This window comes from Caretta caretta, chromosome 10 (genome assembly GCF_965140235.1).
Source record: "Caretta caretta isolate rCarCar2 chromosome 10, rCarCar1.hap1, whole genome shotgun sequence".
Taxonomy (NCBI): domain Eukaryota; kingdom Metazoa; phylum Chordata; order Testudines; family Cheloniidae; genus Caretta; species Caretta caretta.
In genome coordinates this window covers 65,468,965-65,487,247 of record NC_134215.1, presented here as the reverse complement: position 1 = coordinate 65,487,247, position 18,283 = coordinate 65,468,965, and the positions used below count along the sequence as shown (strand labels likewise).

Genomic DNA, 18,283 nt, shown 5'->3' with positions numbered 1-18,283 from the left:
AATTAGGTCGAATTTATAGAAGTCAGTTTTTTAGAAATCGGTTTTATATAGTCGAGTGTGTGTGTCCCCACAGAAAATGCTCTAAGTGCATTAAGTGCATTAACTCGGCGGAGTGCTTCCACAGTACCGAGGCAAGCGTCGACTTCCGGAGTGTTGCACTGTGGGTAACTATCCCACAGTTCCCACAGTCTCCGGAAATGAGATTCAAAAGTTCACGGTTCTTTTCCTGTCTACCTGGCCAGTGCATCTGAGTTGAGAGTGCTGTCCAGAATGGTCACAATAGAGCACTCTGGGATAGCTCCCGGAGGCCAATACCGTCAAATTGTGTCCACAGTACCCCAAATTCGACCTGGCAAGGCTGATTTAAGCACTAATCCACTTGTCGGGGTGGAGTAAGGAAATCGATTTTAAGAGCCCTTTAAGTCGAAAAAAAGGGCTTCATCGTGTGGACAGGTGCAGGTTTACATCGATTTAACGCTGCTAAATTCGACCTAAAGTCCTAGTGTAGACCGGAGCTTAGTCTGTATTCGCAAAAAGAAAAGGAGTACTTGTGGCACCTTTAGAGACTAACCAATTTATTTGAGCATAAGCTTTCGTGAGCTACAGCTCACTTCATCCGATGAATGCATCCAATGAAGTGAGCTGTAGCTGTGTTTTCTTTTTTCTCTGTATATCGTCTAGTGTGCTGTGTGTCAATTGCTGGGTTGTTCTGTGACTAGTGCAAGCAACTGTGATGGGAGGAAGCAAGCGTGGGATTGGAGTAACTTGGCTAGCAGAAGTGACAAGTCAGTACTGTCAGTATCATGTTCACTCTATGGGGTTCAGTTTTCGCTTTCACCCTCCTTCAGAGCTCCTGTCAGAGGGTGCGGCTTTTGTTTCCACCAGGTCTTTATGGCAGAAGCTGCAGTAGGGAGGAACTGAATTAATGCCTCCTTTTGGCTATCCTGCCCTCCTCTTAAGCCAGTATCGCCTTTTTTTTTTTCTTTTTTTTTTCTTTTTTTCTTTTCTTTTTTTTTTTTTTTGGCCCGCCATCTTATCACCTTGTGGATCAGCTAAAAAGCCTGTGTATTGGCTTATTCTGTCAGATGCCAATGTAAAACAGAGAAATATTTAACCTAATATGTCAGATATTACCTCTGAGTTTGTCAACCATGCGAAGGAAAGACACACAATCTCATAAGTATTATACCAGTTTTAAAGATTATTGTAACACAATACTTAGGGATACATTTTCAAAGATAGTGCTGATTCTTTTACACAACTGATATGCACATAAAGTTCCACATTTGCCCATTCATCATTTATAACTGTGAACACAAGGAGGCAATTTAGGGCTCAATGATCCTATTTTTCCCATGAGCAGCTGTAGGCTTTACAAGCACTAGAGATGCATCTGTAAATTTGGCAGGTGCAACATTTGAAAATTTGTTCCTAGGATTTCAATCCTAGATAATAAATTGCATAGATAACAGATTCCCAGTAATCAGTGGTAATACTGGTTTCAGAGGAACAGCCGTGTTAGTCTGTATTCGCAAAAAGAAAAGGAGTACTTGTGGCACCTTAGAGACTAACCAATTTATTTGAGCTCAAATAAATTGGTTAGTCTCTAAGGTGCCACAAGTACTCCTTTTCTTTTAGTGGTAATACTATTGATTTACACACAACAGTACTGTACACAGCCACTTAAATATGTAAATGTCAAATTTTAAAAATTGGAATCAATTCACTATTCCAAAATTGCTAGATTACTAGTGCAAACTCAATTCCCATTAGTTGTAGTTTTTGAGAACATTGCCTTATAATTTATAAATGTGTCTTGCATGCAGTTCCAATGTATCAAGAATACAAAGACAGACACAGTTTGATCAGCTTCTTTTCAAAGTCTACAGCACCTCCCTGTGTCTATTAAAACATTTTAAAGCAAGCTAGACGTGGAAGAAATGGAAGTAAAGTGAGGAATATTTATTACAAATTCTTCTATGAAAAAATATTTAAAAGCTCATGTAGCAACGTAGGGGATTTTTTGTTATCCAAAAACTTAATTAGTCTGTTTACCCAAATTTACTGAGTTTGGATTAAACTGATGATGGTAGGATAGTTGGTGATTGTTGCTGCCTCTGAAGCAGATATTCTTTTGGTTACAAGCGTTATGAAAGGGGGCACAATCCTTGTTTACACTTATGGTTACACATTGAGTTATTAACACCCTGACTCTGATTTCCTTTAGATGATATTCTGCTTAAAAAAAAAACCATATACACCTCTACCCTGATTTAACACGGTCCTCGGGAGCCAAAAAACCTTACCGTGTTATAGGTGGAACTGCGTTATATTGGGGGTAGAGGGATTAGAGTGTACAAAGAAATAATGTGCTTTGAAATTTTACTAGGAAAGATATATTTTTATTTCTTTTAGGATAAAAATGTTTGTAAACTTGCGAACTAAATCATTTTTGTTAGTAGGGGCAGAGGGTCTCGGGTGGGGGCGCAGGAGGGAGGCAGGAGCTGAGGGAAGCGGCAGCAAAACCACCCAGCCTGGCAGAACGCGCAGCACCCACTGGCCGGGGTGTGGGAGGGAGGCAGGAGCTGAGCGAAGCGGCGGAGGCAGTGGTGGCAAAACTGCCCAGCTCAGTGGAGCGTGCAGCACCCCCTGGCCAGGGCATGGGAGGCGCGGAGCCAGAGCCGGGGCTGCAGCACGGACCTGCTCTTTGGCTGTAGGCCCCCGGGCTGGGGCATGAACTTCCAGACATGAGCCACGCCCCAGGTCACCGCAGCTTGGCTGAGCCCCGCCATGCTGCCCCTGCACATCTGAATCGACCCCTGTTCCCCTTCCCCCCCCATGGCCCCAGCCCGGCACCCTTAACACGCCACTCAGAGCAGCGTGTGGGAGCCAGACACGCTGATGTGCTGATCCGCTGGAAGGCACAGCCCCACCTCCCAGGGCGCTGCTTTACGGCATTATCTCTGAATTCACATTATGTCAGACCACGTTATATCGGGGTAGAGGTGTAGCATGTATTTTGTTAAACTAAATGTCTGGATCATATTGTCATGCCAGCCTATTGTTTTAGCCTTAAGTGTCAAATTCCCAATATAAGATTATGCCTACTTAACCATCCCCATATTCTCTGAGAATCATAGCAGAGCTACTAAATCCAGTTAAAAATTGCTTATGCTTACAAACATTAAATTAAGCTTAGAAGGTCAAGTGAAAACCCAGATGCTTTCCTGCTTCCCATTCCCAAAGCAAATGCTAGTTACAACAAATTAAATCTAATCCTATAACCTTACCTACATTGGTAAAAATGGGAGCCATATTTCACTGCCAGTGGTAGCATCCTTGGAAGCTGTCATGTAGACAGAACTCAATCATTTTACCTGTCTTTTGGCTAGCCCTATTTAGCCTACAGGAGCACAGTTTATACTACAGTTGCTGCTATTTCTACCACAGGTGGACTGCACCAGTGGGTACTATCATTGAATTACAGCTCCCATTATAGCCAGTTGAAATGCAAGCTATGGTTACACAGACACAAAATCATAATTTATAGAAATATCCACAAGAAAAAGTGAGAAGCTGAGATACTGTGTCAAATGTCTGTATTATAATGCTGATCTGTAAACTAAATATAACATACTGAAAATTGTATTAGCAAATACTTGCTAATACCATGTTATTCTCTACTATAATTTAATGACAATAATTTAAAATATTATTTCCCAAGATAAAAAGGTCCAGCTCTTCAGATGGGGTAAATTGGCAAAGCTCCGTTGACATTAATGAGGATAGGCAAACATACACTAGCTGAGCAGCTAGATGGTTATGTTTAGAATACCTGAGTGTTCTGTTGATAAGTCCTATGAATATTAGGTTAATTTAGTAAGCAGTACATGGGAGTTATGTGAACAAATCCCGTTATAAATTCAACTTCACCTTGTCCTTTGTTTCACAAGCAAAATGCATAACATGTCAATAAGGCATATTGATAGCATCAGTATTTTTATTGCCTCTGTATATTATGCATGCAGTTGTCAGCCACATCTGTGAAAATCCATTTCCAGCTTTTCAACACCAATTGTTACACAAAACTTTTTCCATGCATACAAATGATGTAATGTGTTATGAAACTTTTAGTCTGACAATACAGCAGTTATAATTGTTAACCTCTATTGTGCTCTTGCCGTATGAAACTCAAAAAGAAAAGGAGTTCTTGTGGCACCTTAGAGACTAACCAATTTATTTGAGCATAAGCTTTCGTGAGCTACTCCTTTTCTTTTTGCGAATACAGACTAACACGGCTGTTACTCTGAAACCTGTCATGAAACTCAAAGTTTCACTGTTAACATTTGTTTAATTTTTTTCTAACTTGCTGTACCCTAGTCAGTTCATATGATACTTCCACCAGCTCATATAAAAATGAACAATAAAGTCAATGGTTAATATGGACAACTGAAGTTCAGCTCCCAAATATAGTCCTAGATGGTCAATTATGCAAGAAAGCAATGTGCCATCCTAGGAAAGTAATGTTCTTGACTTGCCCAAATTAATTCTGCAGTGATGAGTAAAATGTCCCACAGTATATTATTATGTGATACATCTTGAAGCATGGAGCAGTATGAGTACATACTTACAGATGTCTGGGATATTACAGAACTCCAAGGTTTAAAAAAAAAAATCACACAGTCCAATTTACTGAGTACTCAAAGACCCTACAAATCTAAAAATGTTACTTTCAACAATTCAAACAACACAGCTAGTTTGAAGTGGCAAACAAGGAGATCCCATGCCTTTCAACAAAGACTATATCAGGAATCAAACTGACTACCAAAGTACTGTAATTTCTGTATAGCAATTGGAAAAATACTTACTGCATTGAGATACCAATTGAAACTGTACACTCCTCTGTCCAGAGAGTAAATTAGGTTTCATTAAGCTATTTCCAGCTCCTGATTCAACATTTTAGTAAAAGGTATTTACTACATATAACACTTATTAGAACAATACTACTTTTATTATCTGCTTTTATAGGGCTTTTCATCCATAATGTCAAAGCTCTTTAAACCCCATTTTACGGATGGCGAAACAGAAATAAAATGACTTGCCCAAGGTCACTGAATAAGTAAGTTGCAAAAACTGGAATAGATGTTAGGCCTCCTGAGACCCAATCCAGTGCCACAACATCACATGTCCTCACAAAATGGAGAAATGTCATTTAATTCCATGTATTTTTCCTAGAAAAGGTGAGCCCAGTGCGGTAATGTGAGATGTTGAACCAAGATAATTAAACAGATTGTAAACATTGACAAATAAGGCTAGGTTGAGAGGAGGCAAAGTAATTTATCCTTTTAAAAAACCATGTAAAAATAAATATTTTTTATCCACATTAGCAATAATAACATTTAATTCAAAGATGCTTCCACTTCCTTATGCAAGGAAGTACTTTACCCATTGATTTAAAGGAGAAACAACAATTTGTACATTTTTAGAATCACTTCAAGTTAAATTTTTAATTTTTTATAGGTAGACTGGTTCTGGAGTTCTTCAATAAGAGAGATTGTAAACTCTCCCAAGTGGAGCAGATACAATCTCCTCCACTTTCAAGGATGTTTTGAGGTGAGACAGAATATGATGGAGGGCCAAACTCTTAACCTCTTACTCAAAATAGTGAGCAGTTTGGCTCAATATGACTTCTTATGTGACTAAGCATTTGCCAGTGAGAACAGGTAGTTCAAAATCTGATCTAGATTAAGGATAAAATTACCTGGCAATCATGGTGTTTTCTGGTTGTTGTTTCCTTAGATACAGTCATTCTATTCTTATACTTCGGATTATAATCTATGCCTTTTGTATACTAAATTTAGGATATATCTACAGATCAGCAGGCGATATTACAAGATGGTTCAGCTTTGTGTATCTTTTTTGTATCAGATTTGCAGGAACCATTTAAACCTGAGTTTCCATTCTTGGCATCGCCTACCACATCCAGTTCATATCATTTTATTCTATTGTCTGGCTGTAGCGAAAGAAGGACAGGAGACATTTGACATGGGTTTAATCAGGCCTCAACTTTATTATTAGATGTCTGGGAATCAATCCTGAAGCACTTACACGAGAGGAAAGTGATCAGGAACAGTCAGCATGGATTCACCAAGGGAAGGTCATGCCTGACTAATCTAATCACTTTCTATGATGAGATTACTGGTTCTGTGGATGAATGGAAAGCAGTGGATGTATTGTTTCTTGACTTTAGCAAAGCTTTTGACACGGTCTCCCACAGTATTCTTGTCAGCAAGTTAAAGAAGTATGGGCTGGATGAATGCACTATAAGGTGGGTAGAAAGTTGGCTAGATTGTCGGGCTCAACGGGTAGTGATCAATGGTTCCATGTCTAGTTGGCAGCCGGTATCAAGTGGAGTGCCCCAAGGGTCGGTCCTGGGGCCGGTTTTGTTCAATATCTTCATAAATGATCTGGAGGATGATGTGGATTGCACTCTCAGCAAATTTGCGGATGATACTAAACTAGGAGGAGCGGTAGATACGGTGGCAGGTAGGGATAGGATATAGAGGGACCTAGACAAATTGAAGGATTGGGCCAAAAGAAATCTGATGAGGTTCAACAAGGATAAGTGCAGGGTCCTGCACTTAGGATGGAAGAATCCAATGCACCGCTACAGACTAGGGACCGAATGGCTAGGCAGCAGTTCTGCGGAAAAGGACCTAGGGGTGACAGTGGACGAGAAGCTGGATATGAGTCAACAGTGTGCCCTTGTTGCCAAGAAGGCCAATGGCATTTTGGGATGTATAAGTAGGGGCATAGCGAGCAGATCGAGGGACGTGATCGTTCCCCTCTATTCGACATTGGTGAGGCCTCATCTGGAGTACTGTGTCCAGTTTTGGGCCCCACACTACAAGAAGGATGTGGAAAAATTGGAGAGAGTCCAGCGAAGGGCAACAAAAATGATTGGAGGTCTGGAACACATGACTTATGAGGAGAGGCTGAGGGAACTGGGATTGTTTAGTCTGCAGAGGAGAAGAATGAGGGGGGATTTGATAGCTGCTTTCAACTACCTGAGAGGTGGTTCCAAAGAGGATGGTTCTAGACTATTCTCAGTGGTAGAAGATGACAGGACAAGGAGTAATGGTCTCAAGTTGCAGTGGGGGAGGTTTAGGTTGGATATTAGGAAAAACTTTTTCACTAGGAGGGTGGTGAAACACTGGAATGCGTTACCTAGGGAGGTGGTAGAATCTCCTTCCTTAGAAGTTTTTAAGGTCAGGCTTGACAAAGCCCTGGCTGGGATGATTTAGTTGGGGATTGGTCCTGCTTTGAGCAGGGGGTTGGACTAGATGACCTCCTGAGGTCCCTTCCAACCCTGATATTCTATGATTCTATGACTACCCGTCAGATAAAAGTATATAGTGCAGATAACCCCATGTTTGTTCTGTAATTACATGGGGGCTTTTTACCAGCTCCCCCTCTTTTTTTCCATCCAGGTCCCTCCAGCAAATCCATTGCTGAAACCTTACTGTCCACCAACCCTTGTAGGAAGGTTAAAGTGGGCTATAAAAATGGGGGGTTGGCTCCTTACCATACCAATCATAGGACTCCTCAAACACCCCCCATTCGTTCCTTTAGTGAATATGTCTTTTTAAATCCTTTTCCAAGCCATTTATTTGGTCACGGTACACTTTTTCCTATGGAGAACCTGCACTGGACCTCTGCCTTACACTTAAATAATGAGTTGCGACATATAGCCTACCACCCTTCATGCCATGCATGAGTAGAGCCCTTCCTGAGCCTGCTATCAGGAAGACCAAAAAAAAACAAAAAACCCAACTGTACCCAAGCCAGTATGATGGTAAGGGAAAAATTCCTTCCCAGCCCCCCTAAAAAAGGGGCAGATAGTGTAATGCCCACAGCAAGTCTTGACCAAACCTGGTATTTTACCATCTAAAGGGGAGGGAGGTTGAGTCCTGCTTCAGCCTGCTCTGTGTAAACCTGAGGCTTCCAGTGCAGAGCTGCCCCTTTTAAAGCCTGCATTCCTAGGGGATGAGTCAGTGACCATGCTGACCCTTTTCAGCAGTTTTCATCTCCTCCCTCCTCCCCCCAGCCATAAAGCACTGTTCTCTGCATTCAGCCAGCCAGCCAAACACCACACCGCTGCTTAAAGGTGCAGGGCAGTTGTGTTAACAATGAAATCATGTTGGCTTTTTGTGTGTGTGGGTATACAGTATGTAGCAGTTTGGTCCACTTCTAGATTAAATTTGTTAATTTTCAATGTGGCAGGGTTTAGAGTTGGGCTAGACTACGAGTTGAACTAGGTTAGGTTTCAGGTTGTATATGGGCTAGAATTTAGGTTTGATTAATGATGCTGAATCTTGGGTAATGTTCTTATAAGATTTTGTCCAAAACAGTAGAAGTCTCACAAGGCCAAGTTTTTGTGTGACATTTCTGCCATTTTGTGCTAAGATCTCATTAAGAGCTCATTTCTTGTAGGAATTTTGTCCTCATCCAAAACAGAATGGGGGTGGTGGAGAAGGTACTTCCTGGTTTGAGAGGTGGCTTGATACTGGAAATTCACATTTAAAAACTCTCTCACTTTTTTAAAACAGTTATGATTCAAGATTCTGGGGAGGCTTTTGAAATAATTAAGAAGCCATTTGTCCTTACAATGAAACTTCAAGACTAACAGAGCATGTAAATTCCTAGAGCATCATCCAGTCCTAATTGTAAATCCTTTTAGACTGATTCAAAATAAGCTCTGTTTTTGACTTCCATTTTGCACAAAACTAATAAATCTGCAAGACTTCCATAATTAGAACTGAAATGATGGGACGATCAAGCAGTAAGAAGGGGAAGCTAAATTATTTCAAAAGGTAGCAATTGATCGCTAAGAGAGAGCTATCCCTCACCTCTCTGCTCCACTTGCTTGGTCTCATTCTATTACTGAGACAGAAATACCTCCTCGGTCTGGATTTCATGTGCCAGTTTGTCTCTGAAATTAACTGAGAAAAATGTTTGACTGTTTACTAGGAGAAGCAAGGTACAGTAAATAGGTGTTGAAAGCAAAACTGAAATTAAATATTCTGAAGGGCTGAGACTTCTGCCTCACATCTGTCTCTTGATGATTATTTTAGTGTTCTAGTGAGAGGCTCTTGGCTCTTACTCTGCACTTCAACTTTGAGCCTGAAGAGTGGGGTTATTTCTGTCAGATGCGGAATGATTTCCTTTGCCTAGAGGTGGGATATACTATCTTATATGATTGACCAAATTTACTCTGTAGTTTTCAGCTGTATGGCCAAGAGATGGGTGTCTGCCAGGAGATATAGAGATGTTTGATACAGAAGATCTTGTTATACGGGGGGAAAAAAACCCCTAATGATTCACAATATTTCAATAGCTAATCATTTTTAAAGATTTATTTGAAGTTCTCCTTACTGAAGTGTGTGTGTGCAATAAAAATTCTTCTTATGCCTAAGGGGGTCATCATTGATCTGGCCCAGAATTCAGCAATTTGCTTTGCTAGCACAGAAGACATGAAGATTAGGTTAGATTTTGGGGGGGGAGGGGGGGAGGATGCTATTTTTTTTTTTACTCAAACATGCTGACTAAATTGTTGCAATAAGTATTTGTAACAAATTAACTTTGAATTATGAGAAATGAATTGGAGATTAATATTAAGGATTTGCTTCAATACGTTATCATGTAACAACAAGCAACAAATACAATTTTACATCAGAGTCTGCTTGATGAATGTGTTCTGTCTTCTATGTTTGCTATGATTTTCATAGGGCCACATTATTCTGACTGCATCCTGTATGTTAGGAGAAGTTTGATGTGCAAATAATTGCAAATAATGTACGTATTAGATTTGACTCTGTTCTTGTATTACTTATTGACTCCTCACAATCATTGATTTGTATTCTTGGTACCTCAGATCCATAATCTTGATTAATATGAGAACCATCATGTATTTCGTCCTTCTCAAGTTGCCTATGCAACATGATGGTGTTATGTCATCTTTGAAAGATTTCTAGTTGTAAGGAAGCTTTGCCTATTGTCCATGTACAATATATGGTGTATGGATAAAGTGGTGATTTCTGTCTGCAAAACTCAATCTGGCATCTTTCATTAACACTTACAATACATTAACACTTAAATATTTACAATGAGATTTCTCTACTTGAATCTGAGTTTATTGCATGCTTCTGATAGTGAACCAGCAGATAGACGGGTGTTAGGTTCCTCTTCTACATCTGTGGCTTCATGACAGGATCGAGCTTAGATTCTCTCCTACATTCAGGATACAGGAAACCACAGTGTTTTTTTACATCAGCATTTCCATTTCTTATGGGAGAAAGTTGGGGTTTCCTCTCTCAAATATAGAGAATCCTCTAAATATCTTTGCATTGTTCTAAGATTATACGGTGGGGCTGGCAGTATAGAATATGAAGACATTTCTCAGAGCAGCAACTGAATCCCTGACAGCCACAGAAGCTGGTTGACTCTGATGTGACTCTTTTGGGGTATCATCCATGCAGAGAAAATGAATAGTCTGGTTTACCACTTCCAGCACTGAGCATTGCAAACTAGTGAGTCACCTAACAGAGATGAGTGAAGTTTACACATGCAGATTTGTCCATTTCAGTAATAGATATAATTTTACAGACAAGTTAGATAAAAATAAGAGCTGTTTGAGTTTACTGCTGTGAAAACAACATTTGTCTGGGGGAAAGAAAATTAGTCCAATCTTTTTCTTATCTGAACACAGACTGGAAATGTGTTTAGTATATGGCCACAAACACATCTTCAGAAAGAGATTTCTTTCATGTTCATTTGCACTGAGGGTATGTTCTCTCCCCCCCCCCCCCCAAAACTGTATTAATCTGAATTAAATCAAGAGGAAATAAAGTGAGTTTGTTCTGATTTATATTTTGATTTGATAATACACACACAGGAGGTCCTCTGAAAATACTAGCCTGTTATCATTGCTAAATTGATTTCTCCCATGCCCTCTATATGTGTATTGTTTTTTCTATTCAGCTTATCCAACAAAAGCACTAAAATAGTTATTTCCTAGTATGTGCAGTAGATGAAGTATAGCAAGCATGTTAAATTTAATATGCTGGGAGACCTCCCGCCTTTCTCTACCTTACATGTGGCAGAGACACTTCCTTATCTCATACCTGATTTAGTAGATAAAGTATTGAGGATTTTGTGTTGCAAAAAAACCTGAACTTTGAGTCAAATATGCTACATTTTACTAAAAACCTAGATAGTAGTAATTAAATCCTAAAATAAACACTTATTAAAATCATTAATATGTAGCAAAAACATGGACTCACAGATTAAGAGCCTTTACTTGAATTTGAAATAATGTTAAATTACAAACCAACACATTGGTTAAAGAGAATAGTATAATAAAAAGCAAATTTGCATAATTATTTGGGAACATGTGATCATATAAACCCATCTAGAGAGACAGTATACAAGTAATAAACAGATAAAATATGATTGTAGTATGCATTAGTGTTGCAAAAAAAATCAGAAGACTGTTTTTATGTAGGAACATTTAGGATGAAATCCTGGCCTGATTGAAGTTAGGGGGCCAGGATTTCCCTTGTAGATATAGTCCTGCGGTCTTTACTCTGGCAATGTCCCACTGGAAGTCAATGAGAGGTTGCCTGCGTAAGAACCAACTAAAAAAATTGCTGGATTTGGCCCATAGCCAATAAACTGATGTTTTACATTTTCCAAGCCATATGGTTATGTATGATGGAATAGATTGTAGGGAAAAAAGGAGACTAATATAAAAACAAATTTTAAAAGAAACAGTAAAATTTGCAAAGAAAACCCTTTGAGTTATGTGAGATGGCCAATCCTAGTTATAATCATGAAGTAAATATGATGCAGCACAGTACTTGAAAAGAATAAGAATTTGTTTGGGGGGGGAGTAAATTTTCAACTGAAAAATAACTAATCATATTACTATCTCTCACACTTTGATTTTTCTTTTTTTGCTGTTATAATGCTCCCTAATTTATATGGCAAATAATAGAATAACATTTAAAACCATCACAGGACAGAGATTTGTTGTTTAATAAACACTGTTCACTAGAACAATATATACCTCTGACACTTTAAAGCAATAATAATTTTGTACTTATTCTCATTTTAAGTGCTACAGTGTATAATTCTCTGTATTTCTCTTCTGTCTTAAAAAAATTATGCACCAATATTCTTGAAGTAGATGTGGTATTTGCCTAAATTTACAATACCACACACAAATTGTAAAATTGGTAAAATCAGCGCATGCAAACATAACATCTTAAAATAGTGGTATATGAAAATCATTTTAAATATTGATATAGGTGGATCAGGATTATTATCCAACTCCCCTTAGTTCATGCTAAAAGTATATTTAGTATAATTTTACATGTCCACCCTCTCTGGGTGAGTGATCTTTTTGGAAGTGAGAGAGGAGAGTATTTTTTCATTATCCAAGTAATAATGAGCTGTAGAAGCAATATTAGATTTTATTCTAGCCTGGCAAATTGTCCAAATGGTTTTGCAAGGCAATTTTCATATTTCTTTCCATTGCATTTTCTAATATTGAATATATTTTAATTGTTCAGTCACACATACTGAGCTTGTAGGTAGTTTGTGTCCTACATAAATGTGGTTTAATGTTTCATAAGTACTTTATGAGCATAGAGTTTGCGGTTATATATTTTCAGATGTACAGCCTTAATTCACTTGTTAAAATAGGCTCTCTGTTTGCTAATAGTTACCAGCTGTAACTAATACATTAGCTCTACAACATACTGGTAACGTATTATTTAAAGTGACGCATTTCAAAATCAATACCAAATGTCCTGCTGTATGATCAATTGGAAAACATGTCTGATAGAATGGTTACTGCGCTATACAAAATTATTGTGAAAGCATCATAAATGAAGGGATAAAAAACCAACAATTCATAAATTTTAAAATCTTTCAGTACAAATTTCAAAAGCAGAGACATTACTTACTATAGTTGTTGTTTGCTTCTCGTGTCCCTTTTATTTTGCCTCGTTTATCAATCCTCATATACCATTGAGTTCGACAGAAAAGTCTTCTCACTCTTACATCCCCCCCTTCCATATAATCATAACTTCTGGTATGTCGCTCAGGGCTGGAACAGTTCACATTTGTAGCCATTTGCTCTGGAGTCATGTCATTGCAAGCTAAAGATATAGTGCCCACTAGAAAGATAATGTAAAAATATGATCTGTAGAGCAAAGTCGGCAGGATCCATGTCAGTATCCATTTGTGCATTATAGTGCGGTGTTCTGGGTGTTCATGAACAACATAATGAAAATTAAAACTCAAGTAGATCGTTGCTCCTAGGTCATTGACCTGCCTTCTGTCTTTACAGCGAGTTGTAGATTGATTTAATTGAGATTGCTTCCTCTTCCAGAATTCTGATCCTTATTCCTTAATAGTTACTGATGTTGAAACAGGATATCTCCTTAAATATCTTTTCAGTCAGGATATCCTTTAAAGAAACCGGTTATAATAACCTTGGCTGTCATGACCTTCTGTACTACTTGAATTTGCTGCTTGCACTGAAAGTAAAAGATCTATGAGAAAAGTGTCATGGATAAATTTTATGGTCAATTGTTACATGTGTGCAACTACAATATATGCTGCATGAGTACTGTAGCATAGCAAAATATCTCCTAGCTTTATACAGTGACTTAACTTCTTTAAAAAAAACATACACAAGCACACATACAAGATATATCTTACAACAGGCTCTTGACAGCAGCACACATTTGAACTGTGTACAATTCCTTGTGTAGCTCAGTAATAAGTCTTTCAAATAAGTTATTGATTCAGCTAAGCTCCAAAACTCAGCCGCAGTAAAATGCTGTTGCATCTCTTACATTTGGTTACTTTGTGCCTATACCTTTATAGTTAGCCACATTCTTCCTAAAGGGCTGCCTGCACTTCTCTAGTTTGAATATCAGGACAGACCCAGATATTTGTGGGACTGTATTTTTATACATACAGTTACTTGTAGATTTTTTTTTTTTTTAAGAAAATGTCAAGAAGCTTACTTCTAACATACATCAATCAAGAAAAGAGAAAGTCATTAGTGGTTAGAACGCCCAGAGCATTCGTTTAAAGGACCGGTAACTTACTTGTTCCTGTTGATAACAGCTGGATACACAAGTATTCCATTTCTGTTGTCTGCCTTTTGCAACATGAGACGCTCTACTGTAGCTACAAACTTTCTCAGCTCAGAAAGACTTCAGCAGAATTATAATTGTTTCCATAAATCAACACGCAAGAGCAGTGGTGTGTGTATGCGCTTGTGCGTGCGCGTGCGTGTGTGTGTTGAGCCTGTTGTTCAGTCCTTTTCGATAAATACCTTTGCTGACCTCACTTGGAAGCAATTAGAATTTAACCAGTCAGCTGTCAGTTGAATGTATGCACAAAAATAAAAGAAGACTTATGTTGTGTAGTGTCCAATGGTCATCAGAGGGAGCTATAAACGTAGTTTATGCTTTAAATCTCCAAGTATGTACCTACTTTCCAGAAACAGATTTCTGTGATCACTGAATAAAATTACTTTTCATGTCAGTTAAAGCATTTCTGTTCTTTGATTTAGTTCAGTATTCCATTTTCCTTAGGAACAAAAACACACACCTCATTTCTCCTCCAAATCTTTTACACAGATTGATGGGTACATACTTTGCTTACTATCCTTCCTTTAGATATCTGAAATACCCAGGTGCATTATGCAGTGTGGGTGGTAGGCATGGTGCCTATTATGGACTGCTTTTGTTTTGTAGACTAGTAAATGAGGAACAATTGCATACAAAATCCAGAGGGTTCTTATTTAAATGGCTGTTATGGACAAACACGAGGTATGTTCTAAACGTTGCGTTCAGTCTAGACCTTTTTCAGCATCCCAAGAAAAATATAATGAGGAATGATATTCCCCATTTCCCCAATGAATACTTCCTAGAAATTGCAGCATGAGAATTAAAAGTTTCAGTAGTACAGATGTTATCCATATTAGCACACTGTTAGATGGATGATCTGTTGGCTTAAGTTTTGGGGCGGCAAATAAACAGCTACGTATTATCATGCTGTTTCTACATATTTATTTCCAACTTTTGTCATCAGTCTACTGCCCAAACTCTGCTCCATGTCATCCTTAAAATCTTGTCGTGATTTTGGTGAAATCCAGCTATTATAAAAACATATTAAAACTTTGGATTTCACTGAGTACAGCAGTGCCTTTTTATCTTATTTAATATGAATTCTATTCTTATCTTACAGAGACATCTCTGTCACATTTTAGCAAACAGGAATGGGGAAATCTTGTAATGCACTGTCGTAAAGAGAAAATTACTTGTATCTGTAGGTCTCTGAAAATAGTATTGTAATTGTAACATAGTCATGCTTACCCTAATCCAAAACCTTTCCCAGGAGAGGTGGAGAATAATTTAGTGTATTCTTTAACTTGATTTGAAAAGAACGGTTGAGCTAGTTAATAGCCATTAGGAACATTAAGGATACATGTGTGCCACCTCGTGGTGAGGAGGGTTTAATGATTCAGGACTTAGATTGGAGTGTTCCAGTGTTTATCACTCACAGATGTGTGTCACCAGGGGACCCTGTTTCATCCCACCTGCTCTCCCATCCTCCCAACCCACACACCAGCTCAGAGGATCTGAGTAATTTCCCTTCTCAAAGTTCAGATACTTCAACATCTCCTTTCAGAGCTCCCTTGGAGCACTCCCCATTTGCTACTCTCTCTGTGTTCACTTGATGTCAATGAGATTTACTCAAATCCTGCAGAGGGAGAGTAGGACCCCAGGAATTCTATTTTATTATCATTGTTACCTGAAAGAACAATGATTTACATACAAATACTGCCATAGTCATGAAGGAAAATTAGATATTTTCTCATTCTTTTAAGAGATTATTTTCGTAATTGTTACAAGTATGCATTTTTAACATGAGGAGGCAAAGGATACCCATGTAGGAACATCAGATCTGCACCAGAGACTCCAGCACAGAAGGGACAGCAAGAGAGAGGACCAAACATGAAACGGAGTGACAAATTGACTCCCTATAGTTTTGAACAATTATTTAATAATCATGCAGCAACTTCGTTTATGGATTATACATAACTGCTTATTTTGGTGCATTGAGGGACGAAGTAAAAAAGGTACAAAATACCTTCAGTCACCCAAGATTTCTGACTAGTTCGTCCCTACTAATGTGTGAAACCCATTCAGAATCATGGTGGGTTTGAAATTCTCTTTTACACCCACAGCCCAGATTCAGGAAAGGTCCCTGAAGCTTAGATGATCATAATTCCAATTCACCCTACCATACGCTGTCCCCAAATGGCCAACCTCATGTTTTGATGCCTTCAGGAGAGACCCAGTGGCATGCACCTGTCCTGGTCTACAGTGCCCGGAACATAATGCCTCCACTAGACACTTTAAGAAGTGGCTTTTCGTACATTTCACCTTTCAAAAGGCCTGGCTAGTGCCATCCCCAGCATGTAGGGATTACATTTTTTTGTCCTAGTTGCAGTAATAGCGTTCTAATAAGTTCCTTCCAAATGGCTCATTTGCTATCTGAAAATTTGGGGCGGGGGAACCAGGGGCAGGGAAGCTGCTCCTTTATTATGTGTTGATTGTTCTAATTTCTATAGTCTCTATTGTAGTGGCAACGAGGCACCTCCTACAGTGAATAAATATAGTAAATACATTTTCAAAAGTAAGAGTAGGAACATCATAAAATCAGTCAACAAAGCACTCAATAAAATGGGGCCAGGTCTTCAGCTAGTGTACGCTGACATACTTCCATTGAAGTCAATGGAGCTGTGCTGATTTACACCTGCTAAGGATATGGCCCATTGGCCTTGTGATGTGCCACGATAATCTCTAATCCTGGGCCCTGAGAAGTTACAAAGAAGACTGAATTCCAAAGATGGAGCCCTCAGATGAGGGAGCCCTGCTATCCGTAATGGAGCTTTCTAATTTAGGGACCAAAAGCAAGAGCCAATCAGCCATCTTTACTGCCATGCTAGGGTGAAAAGTTCAGATAACTTCCTGAATAACCATTCTAGTCTTTTAAAATCTCCATTGACATCTGAAGTTGCAATCCAGAAGTGAAAGGAAACCAATACAGAGACTTCAGCACAGGTAGCATTTGTCATGCCAGCTTGCCCTAGGAAGGGGGCAAGTTCTGCTTGATATGGAATGTCTAGGTAGATTGCAAGAATAGCCCTATACTATAGCACATTGCAATGGTGAACCCTGGAAAATGATGCAAATAGTGCTTCCTCCAAGTCCTTTAGAAGTTTCCCCTTGCCAATAAGCCTTATCCAGGCTAATGTGTAACCAGTTTGTCTACCTCCGGATCCCCTTCTCTATTAGACAGTGGAAGTCTGAATTCAGTGAAAAGAAGATGTAGAGCTGAGTTCTACTGGCAATTTTGATGAAATCTCAGTCCAAAGCATCTCACAATCTACCCTGTCGGTTTAATATTAAACAGGAGCATTACAAAATCCTGTAGGACTCCATGTGAGGGCTGTTGGAGAAAATGAACAGTACTGTCTGGGAAATCTTATAAACGAAGAATGAATCCACTGCTTCCCCAACTCCCCCAAGATTCACTGGGTAAGTCAACAATACCTATGGGTTAATAATATCAAAAGCTCCCGACAAATCTGATAAATCACCATGTCCACTGATCCCTCGTCCATTGCTAAAAAGAACTCACCAGCCATTTATACCAATACAGTCTCCGATCCATTCCTAGATCTGAACTCAGACTGATACAATGAAAAAATATGTGGCATTCAAGTAATCAGGGATAAAATCTTATCTGTGTTTTACTTCTCAGAGTAGAATGCATGTGGAATTTAAAAAAAATGTTATGTCTTTGCTGGACAAAAACAACTTGCCGCATTTAAAACCGGCTTTTTTGCTTTTGGGGATTTTTAATTTATTTGTGCTTTCTCTGGCATTTAGTTTTATATAAACCCATAGCACACCTGAGGTTTCATTTCCAGAAAGCTGTAGATACTCATGCTCCAGCCACAAGCTTTCTGCGTGTATCTTTCTCAGCTCCGTAAAATAAATCATTTGATACAGCAGTGTGTTATGAAGCTTTATAGTTACAATAATTAAAAAGCAATTTAAATAAGGCACCAGCTGTAAGTGTAACCAGTGAACAAGTTATTTTAATATGGCTGGTGCCCACATCCTCC

The 18,283-nt window shown here is 38.8% G+C and overlaps 2 protein-coding genes across 10 annotated transcripts in view; one reads left to right on the top strand and one right to left on the bottom strand.

Annotated features, from left to right (window-relative positions):
• Positions 1-18,283, top strand: part of FAM227B (family with sequence similarity 227 member B) — a 180,548-nt gene that overhangs the window by 101,962 nt on the left and 60,303 nt on the right. The gene's annotated exons all lie outside the window — the stretch shown is intronic.
• The window catches only part of FGF7 (fibroblast growth factor 7), a 107,314-nt gene that overhangs the window by 46,091 nt on the left and 42,940 nt on the right, over positions 1-18,283 (bottom strand). Inside the window, exons 1-2 of one of the 4 annotated variants that reach the window (XM_048865603.2) lie at positions 14,184-14,593; positions 13,029-13,619 (exon numbers count right to left, since the gene is read on the bottom strand). In XM_048865603.2, coding sequence (XP_048721560.1) covers positions 13,029-13,314 — 286 coding nt within the window. In that variant the 5' untranslated portion in view covers positions 13,315-13,619; positions 14,184-14,593. Of the gene's footprint in view, positions 1-13,028; positions 13,620-14,183; positions 14,594-18,283 lie in introns of those variants that run through there. The other 3 variants (XM_048865602.2, XM_075133121.1, XM_075133122.1) reach the window with 3 other exon arrangements.